The sequence below is a fragment of the Salmo salar genome, chromosome ssa23, assembly GCF_905237065.1.
Source record: "Salmo salar chromosome ssa23, Ssal_v3.1, whole genome shotgun sequence".
NCBI classification, from domain to species: domain Eukaryota; kingdom Metazoa; phylum Chordata; class Actinopteri; order Salmoniformes; family Salmonidae; genus Salmo; species Salmo salar.
The window spans coordinates 41,442,193-41,462,574 of record NC_059464.1 but is presented as its reverse complement, the minus strand read 5'-3'; the positions used below and the strand labels follow the sequence as shown (position 1 = coordinate 41,462,574).

Genomic DNA, 20,382 nt, shown 5'->3' with positions numbered 1-20,382 from the left:
GTAATGAAGGGGAGGAGACAGGTTAATGAAGGATTTAAGTCTTGAGACATGGAATGTGTATGTGTGCCATTCAGAGTGTGAATGTGTTACACGGAGCGAACACAGGGGAACCCAAGAACGGACTCAGATGCAGAAGCAGGGATGAATGAACCAAAATGTTACTGTACACAGAGAGATATGGAGTGCAGAACTGGCGTAGCTCGATGAGTTGCAGAAAAACCTGAAGTGTAACTTGTAGTAGACTGAGTTGAACAGGGTAAACAGGTCCTGAAGGGAATCCAAGGTGGTGGTGAGTGAAGTCCAGAGCAAGGTAGTTGGTGGTGAGATGTGGTACAGGAGACAGCAGTACTGCAACGAGAGGACAAAATGGTGTAAGGCAGGGAAACAAGCACAGCAGGGCAACAGGATCTTGAGAACTGACAAAAGGCTAGCCTGTTGAGGACAGACGCTCCGCTAGCGGAACGCCTAGCCAATACCCAAGGAACAGCGTGGCGCGAAATACAAAACCTCAAATCCAATAATTTCATTTTCTCAAACATACGACTATTTTACACCATTTTAAAGATACACTTCTCCTTAATCCAACCACATTCTCCGATTTCAAAAAGGCTTTACAGCGAAAGCAAAACATTAGATTATGTTAGGAGAGCACATAGACCAAAATAACCACACAGCCGTTTCCCAAGCAAGGACATGTCAATAAAACCCAAAACTCAGCTAAATGAAGCACTAACCTTTGGCGATCTTCATCAGATGACACTCCTAGGACATCATGTTACACAATACATGTATGTTTTGTTCGATCAAGTTCATATTTATATCCAAAAACAGCATTTTACATTGGCGCGTGATGTTCAGAAAATGTATTCCCACCAAAACTCCCGGTGAATTTACAAAAATACTCAAACGTTGACAAAATACATAAATTACTTTAAGAATTATAGATACGGAACTCCTTTATGCAACCGCTGTGTCAGATTTTAAAATAGCTTTACGGAGAAAGCACATTTTTCAATATTCTGAGTACATAGCTCGCCATCACAGAAAGCTATACAGACACCCGCCAAGTTTGGGGCAACCTAAACTCAGAATTAGTGTTAGAAATATACTCTTACCTGTGCTGAGCTTTGTCAGAATGCCCTCCCAGGACTGCTACTTCCACAATAAATGTTTTTGTTTCGAAATAATCCATAGTCATGTCCAAATACCTCCGTTTTGTTAGTGCATTCAGGTCACTATCCAAAGGCTAACGCGCGAGCGCAATTCGAGACACAAAAAGTCAAAATGTTCCATTACCGTACTTAGAAGCATGTCAAACGCTGTTTAAAATCAATCTTTATGGTATTTAACATAAAATTGCAATAATATTCCAACCGGACAATAGCGTATTCATTCAAGGAGAAAAAGAAAAAAAAAACAGCAAGCTCACTGGACCGCGCATATCCAATCCCTTTGTTGCCAGGCAGACCACTCAGTAACTGAGCTCCTATACTCTGCCCAGTGACAGAAGGCTCAAACCACTTTCTGAAGGCTTTAGACAGCCAATGGAAGCCTTAGAAAGTGCAACATAACTCCACAGATACGGTAGTTTCGAAAGGGACTAGAAAGAAGAACTACAATTCTCAGATCCTCCATTTTCTGGTTGACTTTTTCTCAGGTTTTTGCCTGCCATATGAGTTCTGTTATACTCACAGACACCATTCAAACAGTTTTAGAAACTTCAGAGTGTGTTCTATCCAAATCTACTAATAAAATTGCATATTCTCGTTTCTGGGCAAGAGTAGTAACCAGTTTAAATCAGGTATGTTTTCTTTCATCCGGCCGTGAAAATACTGTCCCCTTTCCACATCACGCTAGGATAACAACTGACTGAGCAGAGGTTACAATCTGGCAGAGTGGAGGTGGCAGGAATGAGTATATGTAGAGGTCTTGATTTATGGGACGATTTGCAGCTGGTAGGCATCTGCTCTGACTCCAGCACACCTGTCTCCAACCACACAATCACACCAAGAGAGAGAGTGTATACAGGGGGAGAACTGCAGGTTAGGACGACACCGGATGGACACCAGAGGGCGTAGTGGGAGCAGATTGACAGAATGGGAAAGACAAAAGATTTATGTGCCTTTGAACCGGGTATGGTAGTAGGTGCCAGGCTCACCGGTTTGTGTCAAGAACTACACCGCTGCTGGGTTTTTCACTCTCAACAGTTTCCCATGTGTAACACGAATGGTCCAACACCCAAAGGACATCCAGCCAACTTGACACAACTGTGGAAAGCATTGGAGTCAACATCGGTCAGCATCCCTGTGGAACGCGTTCGACACCTTGTAGAGTCCATGCCCCATGTTCTTAATATTCTGTACACTGTGTATATCCAAAAGTGATGTATTTTCATCACGACAGGCCATTTTGGGTTAAAAGCTCATTTGATTTGTCTACATTGAGGTTATCTGGTCACTGAGGGAGAAAACCGTCAGGTTTTTGAGGAGTGTAGCAGTGTCTCTTTTGTAGCAGTGTCTCCCAAAGCCTCAGGCAATCTCCTCTTTGGCTTCCATTGCCCTCTTGAATCAGAGCTATGGTTCCCTACTCTATCCTCAACAGGGTTGTTTGTCCTGATGTGAGGACACATCACAGATCCAGAATCAGTCAGATCAGTCACACCCAGATCCAAACTCTCAGCAGAAACCACAAGAACAGGTTTAGAATCATCCCCAGACCCTGTGGACCAGACTTCACTCTAAGATGGCCGTGTAGTGGCTCTTCTCCAGGCCTTCTACAGATCACACCAGAACATTTGCTGTGGTCTCCTCACCAGCCCCTGGTCCAGAGGCTACAAGGCAGCCAGGGGCAGATGGACATGAGACGGTACTCAAGGCAGCAGACAGAGCTGGGTTGGGGTTGGGTCGATTTGGCCAGCTGAAGCACATGACGGTGCACAAGGCCCTTCGAGTCAGACGACGTCAAGCACAGGCCACACAGAGGAACAGCAGGAGTTCCAGTTGATTGAACTTCCAGCACAGAGACAGCAAGACCAAGTCTAAGACCAGATACTGATGTTTGTGTCCAAGTTAACATGTAGATACCCACCCACAAGCTTTAAAGAGGGTAAGTATAGATTGCATGTGTGTGCTTCATCATCAATAATGGTGACAGCAGCTTGAAGATTTGATTGTCCAGTTTTTCACATTTTAACACAATTCAACCAAGCTTGTGACATGCTTTTCCATCTACACCCTTACCACTCTCTGACGCGTAGGTGGATTAATGTGGAACACTTTGCAATGCACTGCAAACTCACATGTACAAAACCAGGGTTGTGTTCATTAGGCACAAAATGCAAGAAAAATAGTGAGCTACTGCCTGAACCAATTAGGAACACTTGTTTTTGTTTTCTGTTGCGAAATGTTTTTCCAAGGTGTGCCCTAATGAATACAATCCAGGTACTAATGAGATGCCAGGGGGAGAGGACGCGTGTAGGGACAATTTTTGCGTCAAACGTTCCTCCAATCAGGGAGGACCACCGTGATACTCCCCCCCAGTCATCTCTTTGCTTCTTTCCTCTCCTCATCCATCAACATCAATCTATCTCATCCCGTCTTCCACTTTCCCGGAGAAAAGGAAAAGAACTACCACTCTTCTCATTAGGTCAGAAACGCAGTTCTTCTGTAGTCACACACCCATATTCATTGCTTTGAAAAGTTTATTGTTTCACTATTGGGACATTGTAGAGGTAAGTGTTATTCTGCTGTCACTATAGTGAATCGCTATAAAAATATGTTTTACTGTAGACGTCTGTGCATTCTGTCGTCTCGTCGTGACGTGGAAATGTTCGCTGGATGTCATAAATTGTCGTTTTGCTGTCGACTACAATCAGCACCTGGTGGTTTTGTTAAATGTAGATTCAGTGCATAGTTCAGGGCATCTTTCGTTATGGTGTTTATGTAGATTCAGGGCATCTTTCAGGGCTTCCTTTGTTATGGTGTTTATGTAGATTCAGGGCATCTTTCAGGGCATCTTTCGTTATGGTGTTTATGTAGATTCAGTGTATAGTCCGGGGCATCTTTCGGTGCTTATGTAGATTCAGGGCATCTTTCGTTATGGCATACCATTGGGACATTTGTTTTGCTACTGTAAACTGGCATATGGCTGTAGGGATATAAGACTATTGTTAACTGGCATTTAGCTGTAGAGATGTAGTGAGTTGGTCATGTGTCTATCTACCACCCAGGGATCCAGTTCGCTGGCGATGGCAGCGGCGGCCCGCAGGCGCCATGGCAACATGCCCCAAAGGCGGGCGACTCTGTTGCCGCGGGGATTCCAGCGCTCCATGGCCAAACAGGTGACATCGACAGCACCGGAGAGACAGCCCACTGGGACGACTGAGACTACTGGCCCAAACCTGGTAACCACAGCAGGGGCACCGAGGCAGACAACACAGCAGGTAATACGGGAAAGGAGGGCGGGTAAAAGAGAGTGAGAAAGTGGTAGAGATAAGAAAGTAGAGCAATGAAGATGTAGAAAGGGACAGAGGGGGATCGAAAGAAATAGAGAATTGGAGAGAAAGTGAGAGATGGCTTTTTTATGTGTTTTTTTGCATGGACTTTGAAAGAAAGTGTTACACCAATTAGGTTGACAGAAAGTTGAAGTGTTTAACTTACTCTGATTATACTGGTCCATCTTTGTCTGCCTCCCTGTAGCCTGGCACTATTCAGCCTTGTGGGATAGAAATGGGGCCAGGTTGGACATTTATCTGCAAAGCCAAGATGTCCCCCTCATCCCCTCAGCAGCGTCAAAATCACCCTGACCCAACCATCGCTCCTTTGACAGTCTGTCAGACAGAGCCCGACATACAGAGTTCTCATGGTTGTACCCTAAGATATCATAAAGGAATTAAATACAATGGTATGCCAAAGATGCTGCTCTCATAAATGTACTACTTCTCTCCTCAGTATGGGTCCATAGTGGGAAGAACAGAGAGGCTGATGGGAAAGACAGAACCACAGCAGCTTCACTAGAGAGAATCAGGTAGGCCAAGTCAGTTTCAGAAAATAATGACATCCCTTGGATAGTAATGCTCAGTCTTGTGTGTTCGCTCAGACCTACAGTGTCCATTTTAGGACAGAACCAACAACTTCCATCGATGTGACTGTCCTAATATGGACAACATACAAACCAAAACAGGATATTCAAGACAGTTAATCAGTGAAGTGAATGCAGATGAAATATTACATAAGGGACTGGTAATTTGCTAGCAACATACATAGCAACGAGACCTGCTTGAGACAAGCAGAAACGTAAAGCGAAACTGACAGACATTTCAACCTACTTTTTTTAATACATTGGCATTGACATCAAATTACTACATTGGTCTTGCAATATCAACATATTCAAATAACTACACAGCAAATTGGCCAGTGTTACTTTGTAGCATATTATGTTTAAGACAGGACCTCGTAGACTAAGGCCATTTTCCATATCCTCAGAATCCATCCAGAGTCCCAGAGGATTCTGGGCAGTTCCTGTGTAGCCGTTGTGCATCTGGAGCGTCTGAGGATCAAACTTGACCCCGGACAGTCAGTTGCCCTGTCAATGGTACCACCACTGGTGTCTTTGGTGTCACTGTTACGCCAACCACACTCAGAGTTGCTGACTGAGGACTCTGCGGCGCCTCTGCCGGCAGTCATTACCCCAGAGGAGCATGTCCAACAGGTACAGACCATAGAGTTGGATAAAGGGTGCACTTGCCACAAAACCTGCATGCTTTACCATGAAATGTTACCATGGGTGCTGATGAAAGGGACTGGTAATTTGCTAGCAACATACATAGCAACAAGACTTGCAGTGCCATTGAGTACTTTCAACATTTTGAAACAGTCAACTGATTGGTACTTCCTCTGGGTAAACAAGTGATCATAGAATTCCATACAAGTCAGCAGGAGGGATCAGCCAATGAATTATAAGCCTGAGCAAACATTCCATTCACTGCATGTGGAAGTAAATCACCAACCTTGGCTTTATGCCTGTTCTGACAGCACACTCCAGATGGCAGTATTCACCGTTTCAGTTTGTTTACCGACTGCCAATAAACTTCTAGAAGTTGAAAAATAAGTAATTGTCTACTTTAAAATTGCCCTCAATTGTGCTGCCCATGCTGTCAAAGTCATTATGGTAAAGATGCAAAGAATGGCCCTGTATCTACCTCTACAGATTCACCTGGTTCCCCACATATTTTCTCATGTTATGATATAGTGTTACAAATACATTAGTGCTTTAAAATGTCCTACTCTATTAGACGAGTCAGACGTTTCATTCCTAGGATTCGGATTCGGCCACCTCAAATCACACTGGGTTAGAGAGGTTACACAGTTACGGTAATTGCCTGGGATTCAACGTTTGAAATGGTTTTCCTCCACACCCATCAACCAAGCTGACCTGTCCCTGTTCTACATAGAGTAATGTGTTTATTGGCCAATTCTATAAATGTGACTTTAGATTCCTGTCTGTCTTCTATTTGAAGACAGGGTCCAGTCTGGATTTCCAGCAGAGTTCAGCAAACAGAGAAGAGTCATCTGGATCAGAACCAGGGGCCTCAGGGATGGAGCCAACACAAATACACAGGCTCCTCTGGACTGAACCACCACACCCTCAGGAGAGACCTGCACCCCCATCGCCCCCTATAGGAAAAGCACCAGAATCAGATCAAGTTCTCGACTTGGAGTCTGAATCTGAGTCTGAATTGGTTCCAGGTCTGAAATCTGGCTCAGATTCACTGGAAATGGAATCAGACCTGGAGCCAAAGTCAGAACTGAATCTGTCAATGGAGTTAGATCCAAAGTCAGAATCAGAAACAAAGCTGGAATCAGATTGGGAGCCTGCAGATGGGGAGGACAGTGAGGGGGGTCATGTGGGGCAGTGCTCACCTATCGATGGGTCTATAGTGTCCCAGGAGCAGCCTGAGAACGAGAAAGGGGCAGCAGGGATGCAAAGTGAGGATTTCTGTGCGGTGTGCTTCAATGGGGGCGACTTGCTATGCTGCGATGGCTGCCCTAAGGTCTACCATCTCTCCTGCCACATACCACCCCTCCGAAGCTCCCCGCTGTATGTATTAAGATGCCATTGTCAGTGTTTATGAATGTTTTATAATGATTTCTTCTAAACATTTTTCCAAATAGAGTTTCACATCCTTTGAATTTTTGTGTATCCTGCACATTTTACATGTGGAGATACAATTTCATGAATGTGTAGCATACTGTAGCGCAGACCCGGCACCAAAACGAATCAGTTGGATGTGCCTTTGATTTCCATAGGTGGGCTTGTTTTTTCACGGAACCCCCCATGTGTGCACATGCGTGCATGCATTTTTGAATGGCTGTTATAGTAAACACTATAGGTAGTTGGTGAGTTTCAAGTTTGGGCAAGCTTACAATTGACCTTTTCTACCAATCTGCATGCCAGTTATGATTATTTTATATGCACATTTTTGTGGAACAGTTTCATTTTAATAATAATGTTTTAGTTTCTCAAAATAATTGTCACATAGTTAATCATAAAAATCTAAAGTAAAATTATAAAAATATAAAAGTTTAAATGTAACTATGGCGAGAGCACTAGCCTCTGCCATATGGACACATTGATAATCTGGCGGCAGTGTAGCCTAGTGGTTATTGTGTTGGACTAGTAACCGAAATGGTTGCAAGATCAAATCCCCGAGCTGACAAGGTAAAAATCTGTTGTTCTGCCCCTGAACAAGGCAGTTAACCCACTGTTCCTAGGCTGTCATTGAAAATAAGAACTTGTTCTTAACTGACTTGCCTAGTAAAATAAAATTGATAATCTGTGATCCATTGGCGGCTAAAGAAATAAGCGCATAGAACTCAGAGATAGCCTGTTGGCCAATGCAGCAGTAGGCCTATAATGTTTCAATCACATTCGTCTCTCTTGTCTGCCTCCCTTTCTATCTATCTGTCTTGACTTGAGCTATTGCTAGTGAAGTTCAACATTGTATCAAATCATCACAGGTTCTGCCCGAAGAAGCTGTCGCTAACAAACTTGCAACATTGCATCAACTAGCCTATTCCGGGCCCTTAATTATAGTTTCCTGCACCAGTGAGCTCGAGACAGGAAGCTGTTTTTAATGATGTTTCCACTGGATATAGGGATCATCAGATCATCATACACTACCTGACCAAAAGTATGTCGCCCCCTGCTCGTCGAACATCTCATTCCAAAATCATGGGCATTAATATGGAGTTGGTCCCCCCTTTGCTGATATAACAGCCTCCACTCTTCTGGGAAGTCTTTCCACTAGATGTTGGAACATTGCTGCAAGGACTTGCTTCCATTCAGCCACAAGAGCATTAGTGAGGTCAGACACTGATGTTGGGCAATTAGGCCTGGCGTGCAGTCGGCTTTCCAATTCCTCCCAAAGGTGTTCGATGGGGTTGAGGTCAAGGCTCTGTGCAGGCCAGTCAAGTTCTTCCACACCGATCTCAACAAACCATTTCTGTATGGACCTCACTTTGTGCACAGGGGCATTGTCATGCTGAAACGGGAAAGGGCCTTTCCCAAACTGTTGCCACAAAGTTGGAAGCACAGAATCGTCTAGAATTCTGTATGCTGTAGCGTTAAGATTTCCCTTTACTGGATCTAAGGGGCCTAGCCCGAACCATGAAAAACAGACCCAGGACATTATTCCTCCTTCACCAAACTTTACAGTTGGCAATTTGCATTGGGGTAGGTAGCGTTCTTCTGGCATCCGCATTAATCATCACTCCAGAGAACGTGTTTTCACTGCTCCAGAGTCCAATGGTGGCGAGCTTTACACCCCTCCAGAAGACTATTGTCATTGCGCATGGTGATCTTAGGCTTGTGTGTGGCTGCTTGGCCATGGAAACCCATTTCATGAAGCTCCCGACGAACAGTTATTGTGCTAATGTTGCTTCCAAAGGCAGTTTGGAAGTCGGTAGTGAGTGTTGCAACCGAGGAGAGGGATTTTTTTTTTTAACGTGCTACGCACTTCTGCACTCGCCGGTCCCGTTCTGTCAGCTTGTGTGGCCTACCACTTTGCGGCTGAGCCATTGTTGCTCCTTGACTTTTCCACTTCACAATAACTACAGTTGACCGGAGCAGCTCTAGCAGGGCAGAAATTTGATGAACTGACTTGTTGTAAAGGTGGCATCCTATGACAGTGCCACGTTGACAGTCACTGAGCTCTTCTGTAAGGCCATTCTCCTGCCAATAATTGTCTATGGAGATTGCATGGCTGTGTGCTCGATTTTATACACCTGTCAGCAACAGGTTTTGCTGAAATAGCCGAATCCACAAATTTGAAGGGGTGGTTTGCTCTTTCACACCGACGCTTGGTGATTATCGAGGCCGAGAGTGTTAGAAAGATTTTTCAAATACGGAGGAACTATCATTTGTAATGGATGTAAAAAAAAAAAAAAAAAAGACTTTGTTGACTTGTGTGAGTCCGAAGAAAAAATGACTGAGAATCTCAGTTTATTTGTGGTGGAGGTAGTAAGTTAAGACCAGACATCTACATTTTTTTAAAGTAATGAGGCTGATGCAACAGAATGTTTAGCTTAAAGAATGACTGTTTAGCTTAAAGAATGTTTAGCTTAAAGAATGTTTAGCTTAAAATGTTGATCAACTATTAGGCTATTTCTTCACATAATAAGCGCAGCAATGCACACACAGCAGTAGGCTATATGTGGGGATGTTCCAAAATACATCAAGTGCACCCAATGGGTTGTTAATATGAAAGAAAGTTGAGAACATGAGACAAGTACAGGTTTCAATGGCATATGAGGAAGTGTTTATAAAACAATCCCTTTAACATTCTTATGGTCAGAACATGGTAAAATATACCAGGTTTTAAACAATTACGTTTATGGTTGAATAGTTTTAAAATGTTGACTGCCTCCTGTTTGGATTGCAGGGTGGGTGATGTTGCAGTGTGCAACAAGCACTGGCCTCCTATTTGGGGCGGCAGGTAGTCTAGTGGTTAGAGCGTTGGACTAGTAACCGAAAGGTTGCAAGATTGAATCCCCGAGCCGACAAGGTAAAAATCTGTCGTTCTGCCACTGAACAAGGCAGTTAACACACTGTTCCTAGGCTGTCATTGAAAATAAGAATTTGTTCTTAACTGACTTGCATAGTAAAATAAAATATATTTGAATATGACAGAATCAAGCCTTTAGACATTCATATTAATTATCCGACCTACAATTATATTTGTTATGACTGGCGTTTAGCCCACATATATGAAACTAAATGTCTCATGTCAGCATCGGTCTGAACATGACAGACTAGCCAATACTCATTGGCTATCACCTACAATTTGGCATGTAGGGTAATTGGGTATATTTACATACACTTATGTTTTTCTAAACAGAATAGTTAGTGTTTTTCAGTTTTCAAATACATAGAATTTGTTATTGTGGTTAATGACCCTGGTGCCCTAGCAGATGGTCTTGGTGCCCTGGCAGATTGGGAACCTCTTGAAGGCCAAATGGCCTTGCACCTAAAATCAAGAAAAATCAGACATTGCAAAATTGGCACTTTCCTAAATTTGCATGCAGCAGGCCAGGTAGGGCGATTCTATGCGTGCTCAGGTGCGCTCGTTCCCTCAACATTATCAGAACAGAGAAACCAGACACATTCTCATTGCTAACGGAACACTCCAAACAAAAGACAAAGAAAAGATTGACAAAACTCGTAATCGTTGTGAACTCTGCAAATAACGTTTCCACTCCGAGAATGAGAATGACTAATTAATACATGCATGAACAGAAATGTGTGTAACCAAATGAAGAGCGATAAGGGTACATTTACTAGACCTACTGGTGACATGTAATGGGGAATTTATGTGCATTTACTAGACCTACTGGTGACATGTAATGGGGAATTTATGTGCATTTACTAGACCTACTGGTGACACGTAATGGGGAATTTATGTGCATTTACTAGACCTACTGGTGACATGTAATGGGGAATTTATGTGCATTTACTAGACCTACTGGTGACATGTAATGGGGAATTTATGTGCATTTACTAGACCTACTGGTGACATGTAATGGGGAATTTATGTGCATTTACTAGACCTACTGGTGACATGTAATGGGGAATTTATGTGCATTTACTAGACCTACTGGTGACATGTAATGGGGAATTTATGTGCATTTACTAGACCTACTGGTGACATGTAATGGGGAATTTATGTGCATTTACTAGACCTACTGGTGACACGTAATGGGGAATTTATGTGCATTTGCTCCCACGGTGCATTTACTAGACCTACTGGTGACATGTAATGGGGAATTTATGTGCATTTACTAGACCTACTGGTGACACGTAATGGGGAATTTATGTGCATTTACTAGACCTACTGGTGACATGTAATGGGGAATTTATGTGCATTTACTAGACCTACTGGTGACACGTAATGGGGGATTTATGTGCATTTACTAGACCTACTGGTGACACGTAATGGGGAATTTATGTGCATTTACTAGACCTACTGGTGACACGTAATGGGGAATTTATGTGCATTTACTAGACCTACTGGTGACATGTAATGGGGAATTTATGTGCATTTACTAGACCTACTGGTGACATGTAATGGGGAATTTATGTGCATTTACTAGACCTACTGGTGACATGTAATGGGGAATTTATGAAAAAGAAACCATTAAAGGGCAAACAATTCACACAATGAATGGGAAAGAATCGGTGGGAGACAGCTGAGCGCATTCTGGAGAGCTGAGTGGATTCTGGAGAGAGACACGCCATATCTTTGCCACACACCCCCTCCCCTTCTTGTTGCAACATTTTAATGATACTCAAGACACGTTACCTTACCACACATTTTAGATGCTTTTCACTGACAGCCTCTACTCAATCAGCTAGACATATTGTCATACGCGCCGCCCAAATTGCAGGATTTCCAAATATGTATAGACCTACACACTTATAATTTGAAATAATCCACAGCTTTTTTTAAATCAACTAATGATCCTCTGTGGCTAAGTCATGCTCTCTGGTGAAGTATTTTTTATGTTTTTATTTAGACAGGAGTAGTAATTCTATCATTTTGGCCAAACATCAATTTACTTTTGGGGAAGCCAGCATCTTAACGCTGCACCAGCCAATTTTCCTTTCCAATTCGCAAGAGGCTGAAACCAGAGATCTGTATATAATGACAAGATGCTCATGTCTCCGCCCTAACAATGGGAGTAGTTGTCCCAAAGGCGGGAAGGCAGGCGACAAGCTTAGGTCTGCAACTTTCACATGTCCCCCCCAACATTCTGAAATGGCATTTTTGTCCCCCACCCAGCTTTATCATTGGAATGTGACACAAAACAAGGCAACGGTGTGCTTTAGGACCATGCGGACACCTTCGAGTGGTCGGGTAGGCTGTTTGGAGTGTTTATCCAACTGGATAGAAAAATAAAATAATAACAATTGGTCCGCCCCACCTCTAAAACCAAAGTTGCGCCCCTGGGTCTGCATATAATGTCCAAAGAAACTCACTGGGCTTATTCTGGGCAGATTTTGGCGAGAGTGAGCCCTCTCGCTTCACCTCTTCCGCTCTGCTGAAACTCTCGATTGATGCATCTTTCTGTCGGCTTGCATCTCTGTCAAATACATGATCAATATTTCAATATTTTATTTGGACTGGCACAGAGGTACGGTAGGGCGGGCCAGGTCCCCTAAGGCCCGCCCATAACCCCAGCCCTGCTGTAGTGCAAAACAGAACCGGTCTTGAGTTGGCATTGTTGACAATGTTCACAGGGCAACAATATGTGTTCTGTAACCAATAACCATACTGACAGTTTATGTAATACTGAAAGCCTCTGGATTAGATGAGTAAATTGAACAAATATGAATCTGACCCTCTCTCTCTGTCCCACAGGGGCGACTGGGTGTGCACATTGTGCCGGAGTGACCAAGACCCTGTGGTGGGGTATGACTGTGAGACCATACATCCCTCGACAGACCACCAGGGGGCAGGCACACCATACACACTGTCCAGCCTGGACCAAAGAGTGGGTTATGATGATGATGATGATGATGATGATGCTTCACTGTATCCGTTAGGATATTCTTTCCATGTCAAACAGCAATCAAGCATAAAAGTATTCGCATAGACAGATTTACAGCACATCACCAACATACGTTAAAGGAGACTAGATAAGAGCCAGCTACAGTGTCTGTTTAGGATTGGGAACTATCATGGTTTAATGAAGGGAATAGTGGGGTTAGTTATGTGTATCTCTTTCTTTGCAGAGGTGTGAGAAGCTGACTCTTCTGTTGTCCAGCCACGTCCTCAGTGCCCCATTCCAGGAGCCTGTCAGCCCACTGGTAATAAGGCACCAATCATCTTCCTCCAATTCCATTGACATATCTTCTATTCAGTGGTAGAAAAAGTACCCAATTATCATACTTGAGTAAAAGTAAAGATGCCTTAATGGAAAATGACTCAAGTAAAAGTGAAAGTCACCCAGTAAACTACTAATTGAGTAAAAGTATAAAAGTATTTGGTTTGAAATATACTTAAGTATCAAAGTAAATGTAATTGCTGAAATATACTTAAGAGTCAAAAGTAAAAGTATAAATCATCAAATTCCTTATATTAAGCAACCCAGATGGCACGATTTTCTTGTTTAAAAAAAAAAATGTATGGATAGCCAGGGGTGCTCTTCAACAGTCTGACATAATTTACAAATGAAGGATTTGTGTTTTCTAGTGAGTCTGCCAGACTCTCTTGATAAGTGTGTGAATTAGACCATTTTCCTGTCCTGCTAAGCATTCAAAATGTAACGAGTATGTTTGGGTGTCAGGGAAAATGTAACGAGTAAAAAGTACATTATTTTCTTTAGGAATGTAGTGGAGAAAAAAAGAAGACGGCGCCGGAGAAGATGGCTGACGTTTTACATGCTCCTAACCAATTGTGTTTTTATTCAAATTGTTTTGGCGTTGTTAAACTTATTTTTTAACTTATTTTGTACATAATGTTGCTACTACCGTCTCTTATGACCGAAAATAACTAATGGACATCAGAACAGCGATTACTCATCGTGGACTGGCAGAAGCTTTTTTTTTCCTTTAACGAGCCCGACGTGAACGACAAACTGCTTTCCCAGGAACAGGCCCTATTCCCCGTCATTTGCGTGAAGAAACGACGGAGAAAAAGGACAGAGGTCGGGCTGCCCTCTGAGAATTCGTAGGTGATCGAATAAACCCCCCCTGCCTTCTGTTCTTCTAGCTAACTTGCAATCATTGGAAAATAAAATCGACAACTTACAAGGAAGATTAAACTACCAACAGGACATCAAAAACGTTAATACCTTATGCTTCACGGAGTCGTAGCTGAACGACGACATTATCATCATACAGCTGGCTGGTTATACGCTGTATTGGCAGGATAGAACCGCGGCGTCTGTTAAGACAAGGGGGTGGACTATGCATATATGTAAACAACAGCGGGTGCACAATATCTAAGTAAGTTAATGTTTTGCTCGCCTGAGGTAGAGTATCTCATGATAAGCTGTAGACCACACTATCTAGAGTTTTTATCTGTATTTTCGTAGTTGTCTACATACCAGGTCGCCGTTGTAAATGAGAACTTGTTCTCAACTGGCCTACCTGGTTAAATAAAGTTGAAATAAATAAATACCACCACAGTCCGATGTTGGCACTAAGACCGCACTCAATGAGCTGTATTCCGCCATAAGCAAACAGGAAAACGCTCATCCAGAGGCGGCGCTAGTGGCCGGGGACTTTAATGCAGGAAAACCTAAATCTGTTTTTACCAAATTTCTATCAGCATGTTAAATGTGCAGCCAGAGAAGAAAAAAACTCGAGACCACCTTTACACACACAGAGACATGTACAAAGCTCTCCCTCGCCCTCCATTTGGCAAATCTGACCATAATTCTATCCTCCTGATTCCTGCTTACAAGCTAAAATTAAAGCACGAAGCACCAGTGACTCGGTCAATTAAAAAAGTGGTCAGATGAAGCAGATGCTAAGCTACAGGACTGTTTTGCTAGCACAGACTGGAGCTAAAAGCTAAAGCTGCCGCTTTCAAGGAGCGGGACTCTAACCCGGAAGCTTATAAGAAATCCCGCTATGCCCTCCGACAAACCATCAAACAGGCAAAGCGTCAATACAGGACTAAGATCGAATCGGACTACACCGGCTCCGACGCTCGTCGGATGTGGCTGGGCTTACAAACCATTACAGACTACAAAGGGAAGCACAGCCGAGAGCTGCTTCGAGGCAAATAACACTGAAACATGCATGAGAGCACCAGCTGTTCCGGACGACTGTGTGGTCATGCTCTCCGCAGCCGAAGGGAGTAAGACCTTTAAACAGGTCAACATTCACAAGGTCACAGGGCTAGACGGATTACCAGGACGTGTACTGCGAGCATGCGCTGACCAACTGGCAAGTGTCTTCACTGGCCTAAGTACACACACCTGAGGGGCCCCAGTGTTGAGGACCAGCGTGGCAGACGTGTTGTTGCCTACCCTTACCACCTGGGGGCAGCCCATCATGAAGTCCAGGATCCAGTTGCAGAGGGAGGTGTTTAGTCCCAGGGTCCTTAGCTTAGTGATGAGTTTCGTGGGCACTATGGTGTTGACCACTGAGCTGTAGTCAATGAACAGCATTCTCACATAGGTGTTCCTTTTGTCCAGGTGGGAAAGGGCAGTGTGGAGTGTGATTTTGAGATTGCGTCATCTGTGGATCTGTTGGGGCGGTATTGGAGTTGGAGTGGGTCTAGGGATGGGCTGCCCAACCCTCTTCCTGGAGAGCTACTGTCCTATAGGTTTTCAGTCAACCCTCATTTAGCATATCTGATTCAGCTAGTTAAGGTCTTGTTGAGCAGCTAATTAGTAGAATCAGGTGTGTTAAATTAGGGTTGGACTGAACCCACAAGACGGTAGATCTCCAGGAAGAGGGTTGGGCAGCCCTGGTCTAGGGATCCACGACCAGCCTTTCAAAGCACTTCATGGTTACCGACGTGACTGCTACGGGGCGGTAACCATTTAGGCAGGTTACCTTTGCTTCCTTGGGCACAGGGACTATGGGGGTCTGCTTGAAACATGTAGATATTACAGACTCAGACAGGGAGAGGTTGAAAATGTCAGTGTAGACACATGCCAGTTGGTCCATGCATGCTATGAGAACACATCCTGGTAATCCATCTGGCCCCGCGGCTTTGTGAATGTGAACCTGTTTAAAGGTCTTACTCACATCGGCTACTGAGAGCGTTATCACACAGTCATCCAGAACAGCTGGTGCTCTAGTTCCTGCTTCAGTGTTGCTTGCCTTGAAGTCAGCATAAAAGGCATTTAGCTCATCTGGTAGGCTCGCGTCACTGGGCAGCTCGCGTCTGGGTTTCCCTTTGTAGTCCGTAATAGTTTTCAAGCCCTGCCATATCCGACGAGCGTCAGAGCCGGTGTGGTAGGATTCAATCTTAATCCTGTATTGGCGCTTTGCTTGTTTGATGGTTTGTCTGAGGGTATAGCGGGATTTCTTATAAGCGTCCGGATTAGTCTCCCGTTCCTTGAAAGCGGCAGCTCTAGCCATTAGTTCGATGCAGATGTTGCCTGTAATCCATGGCTTCTGGTTGGGATATGTACGTACGGTCACTGTGGGGACGTCGTCGTCGATGCACTTATTGATGAAGCCGATGACTGAGGTGGTATACTCATCAATGCCATTGGATGAATCCCGGAACGTATTCCATTCTGTGCTAGCAAAACAGTCCTGTAGCGTAGCATCCGCTTCATCTGACTTCCTGATTTCGTTTTTGCTTGTAACAGGAATCAGGAGGATAGAATTATGGTCAGATTTGTGAAATGGAGCACGGGGTGAGCTTTGTATGCATCTCTGTGTGGAGTAAATGTGACGTGCTGGTAAAATGTTTGTAAAACTGAATCAAGTTTGCCTGCATTAAAGTCCCCAGCCACTAGGACCCCCGCTTCTGGATGAGCATTTTCTTGTTTGCTTATGGCCTTATAGAGTTGGTTGAGTGCAGTCTTAGTGCCAGCATCGGTCTGTGGTGGTAAATAGACAGCTACGAATAATATAGATGACAATTCTCTTGGAAGATATTGTGGTCTACAGCTTATCATAAGGTATTCTACCTCAGGCGAGCAATACCTCGAGACTTCTTTAATATTAGACATTGCGCACCAGCTGTATTGACAAAAAGACACACCCCCACCCCTCATCTTACCAGACGTAGCATCTCTGTTCTGCCGGTGCATGGAAAATCCCGCCAGCTCTATATTATCCGTGTCGTCGTTCAGCCACGACTCGGTGAAACATAAGATATTACAGTTCTTAATGTCCTGTTGGTAGGATAATCGTAATAGTAGGTCCTACATTATATTTTCCAATGATTGCATGTTAGCAAGTAGAACGGAATGCAGTGGGAGTTTACTCGCTTGCCTACGGATTCTCAGAAGGCAGCCCATCCTCCGTCCTCTTTTTCTCTGGCGTCTCTTCACGCAAATGACGGGGATTTGGGCCTGTTCCCCGGAGAGCAGGATATCCTTCTCCTCGGACTCGTTAAAGGAAAAAGCTTCTTCCAGTTCGTGGTGAGTAATCGCTGTTCTGATGTCCAGAAGTTATTTTCGGTTATAAGAGACGGTAGCAGAAACATTATGTACAAAATAAGTAAACAAATAAGTTACAAACATCGCAAAAATACTAACAAAAGAGCACAATTGATCAGGAGCATGTAAAACATCAGCCATCCTCTTCGGCGCGCCATCTTATCGTTATGTTGTGATAAATTAAATAGACTCTGTGATTGGGCTCCAGGCTCGTCATTACTACCAGATCATTAAGAGGCCGATGGACCTATCAGTGATCAGAAGGAAGCTGGACCAGAGGAACACTCTTCACTACTTCACAGCCCAGCAGTTTGTGGACGACGTCCTTCTCATGTTCAGGAACTGTGCAACTTTCAATTACGTAGGTCAAATCCACATGAATTAAATCATTATTTTGTTATTTAAAAAAATATTTGGTTATTGTTAATGTTAAGATAATATTCAATTTCCAGAACCTAAAACTATACCTATCTTTTTTCTTGCCAATAAGCCATAGGGATTTTCCCATAGACATATAGGAGCAGCTATTGATTTTTTTGGTTTTGTACATAAATTCTCCTTCATTGTGTTGAAAGTTGAACTCTGCAGCTCCCTTCGTGACATCTGACCTCTTGACCTCTAGCCAGACTCTGAGGTCGCCAACGCAGGTCGTAACCTGGAGGTGTTCTTCCTGTCCAAGCTGAGGGAGGTGTTTCACAGCCAAGCATTCCCCACGCTGACCCAGGACAGAGCGAACAGGAACAGTCTCGCTTGGCTGAACAGGAAAAGGAGGGACTACCACAGGAAGAAGAAACGAGGTCACTTCCTTGACTTCTGAAGTGGTCTGGTGTAATGTTGTATGGTGGCAAAACATCTCACATAGTTGTATATTTTGAATATTAATTAAACCTTAGTCTGGCTATATCTAAATTCATTATTTTATAATCAAGGAATGTAGACATATGGGAACGTTTTATTCATAATTTGTGTTTTACAGTCTTGTCAAATTTTGAAGCGATTAAATGTCTTTATTAAACATTTAGGGGCCAATTGAATCCATCGATGGCCACCAGATTATCGCCATCTGATCTTTTGTTAAACCATCAATACTGCTAAAATCACGCACACAGTGATCTTAATTGCAACCATTATTGGCCACCGATTTACTGCTCCGTGAAGCGGATGTCGGAGTTTAGTCTTAGTCCTGATTGCTGCCATCATTTTTCAAGACTATTTCACCTTCTGCTGGTGTTATCATCGGAACAATTGAATCCTGCTATTATAGCAATTTATATATTTGACAATCATTCCGTACAACTGAAATAAACTATTCAATTTCCTTGTTTACCACTTGGTTGAAGATGGGAAGGTTACGACAACGGTGTCACAATAATGTAAAGGTTCTACCACTCTGAATCAACCATGGGACCAGCTCAAGAGTTGTAGCTAAGCTGCCTAGGCAGCAAAAAGACCACAACCATCTAGCCAGCTAGCTAACGTTAGCATATAAGATAAGTGGCGTGTGTTCATGGATGCCAAGGGAAGCCAGGTTTCCCCCAAAAATGTACAAAACAACCAAACCAAAAAAAAAAAATTATTGAGCTTTCGTCTCTGTGTTTCATCATTTTCCTTCAATTCGCAAAAGGCTGAATGTATCTCACCGGAGAAGCATCCGAGCAAGCGAAACAGCGCCTCTCTGTATGTGTAGCCCATCTATCTGATGCTGTCTGGTCAAAAATAGTATGATATTTTTGCTGCGCGTAGCATTGAATACATGGGAAGCCAGCACGCATTTGGCCTCCCTTGATATTTTTGTTTATACAATAATATCCAATCAGCGTTGAGCTAAACTGAGTAAGCTCAACTGTGAATGGTCCTGGCACACCACATTTTTAAGTGTCAAGGGAAGCCAGTTTGAATTTTGCTTCACACAAATCACATCAAGCCAAACGTCATTTATCAGAAAATAAATGTAAATGTTGCATCTCGTTGAGTTGTTGACCTCTGGTGGCTAGCTAGCTAGCTAAAATTGTTCCTTTCCTAAATTAGCCATGGATTCTCCTCCGTACTGACCAATGATTATAACAGCGATTCTGATCCAACCATAAATTCATACATTGTGCCTCTGGCCTGAGAGAATGGAAGTTCAATATGTAGCTAGATGTAACAGTGGTAGGCTAATGTTAATTAGCTGGCTAATTGTTGTCCATGAAAGGAAGTTAGGCTAGCGAGCAAGCATTTTAGGCAGGTAGCCTAGGACAACAACAACTAAAAGTGTGTACTGTATGCCAGAGTCATAAAACATTTCGTTAACATGAAAGAGAGGAGGATGGCATTGGCCGTAGGGTGAGTTAACATGTTTTTTCCACTTACGCACACACACACCGGAATCAGTACCATGGACAGCCACATTGTAGTTAGCTAACATTGTTTGGACTAAATTGTTTTTGGAATCTTTTAGTTGTAACTATATTAGTAGACTAAGCATAGGTGAATTAATGATGTTGAAATGGTGTTGGAATAGTGGAGGCAGTTCCGGTTTTCTTTGCAACTTGCAGTAACTCTCGGGTGTTCTAAATCAAGTTGTTTAGTAGTCCGAAAATGTCGGAAACATTAACTTGCTTGACCATGCTGTAGGTCATGTAACTGTTAGTTACATGCAGTGGTATAAAGAACTTACAGTAAGTAAAACTACTTTAAAGTACTACTTAAGTCGTTTTTTGTGGTATCTGTACTTTACTATTAATATTTTTGACAACTTTTACTTCAC

At 43.3% G+C, this 20,382-nt stretch overlaps 1 protein-coding gene across 2 annotated transcripts; it reads left to right on the top strand.

Moving 5' to 3' along the window:
• The first annotated feature begins 3,407 nt into the window (after positions 1-3,407).
• On the top strand, positions 3,408-19,186 carry LOC106584612 (E3 ubiquitin-protein ligase TRIM33). 2 transcript variants are annotated; one of them, XM_045706406.1, is made up of 10 exons: positions 3,408-3,645; positions 4,229-4,441; positions 4,698-4,863; positions 4,950-5,025; positions 5,484-5,709; positions 6,518-7,098; positions 12,917-13,049; positions 13,291-13,365; positions 17,842-17,994; positions 18,256-19,186. In XM_045706406.1, the coding sequence occupies exons 2-10, from the start codon at positions 4,247-4,249 to the stop codon at positions 18,448-18,450; spliced, it is 1,800 nt and encodes a 599-aa protein (XP_045562362.1). In that variant the 5' UTR covers positions 3,408-3,645; positions 4,229-4,246; the 3' UTR covers positions 18,451-19,186. The 2 variants fall into 2 exon arrangements, with proteins under 2 accessions (XP_045562362.1, XP_014025561.2); XM_014170086.2 differs by having other exon boundaries at positions 3,408-3,730.
• The last annotated feature ends 1,196 nt before the right edge of the window (positions 19,187-20,382 follow it).

Coding starts and splice junctions, on each gene's coding strand:
- LOC106584612 (XM_045706406.1), top strand. CDS start 4,247: ATGGCAGCGGCGGCCCGCAGGCGCCATGGCAACATGCCCCAAAGGCGG. Junction 4,442..4,697: donor CGAGGCAGACAACACAGCAG/GTAATACGGGAA, acceptor GCCTCCCTGTAG/CCTGGCACTATTCAGCCTTG. Junction 5,710..6,517: donor CAGAGGAGCATGTCCAACAG/GTACAGACCATA, acceptor TTCTATTTGAAG/ACAGGGTCCAGTCTGGATTT.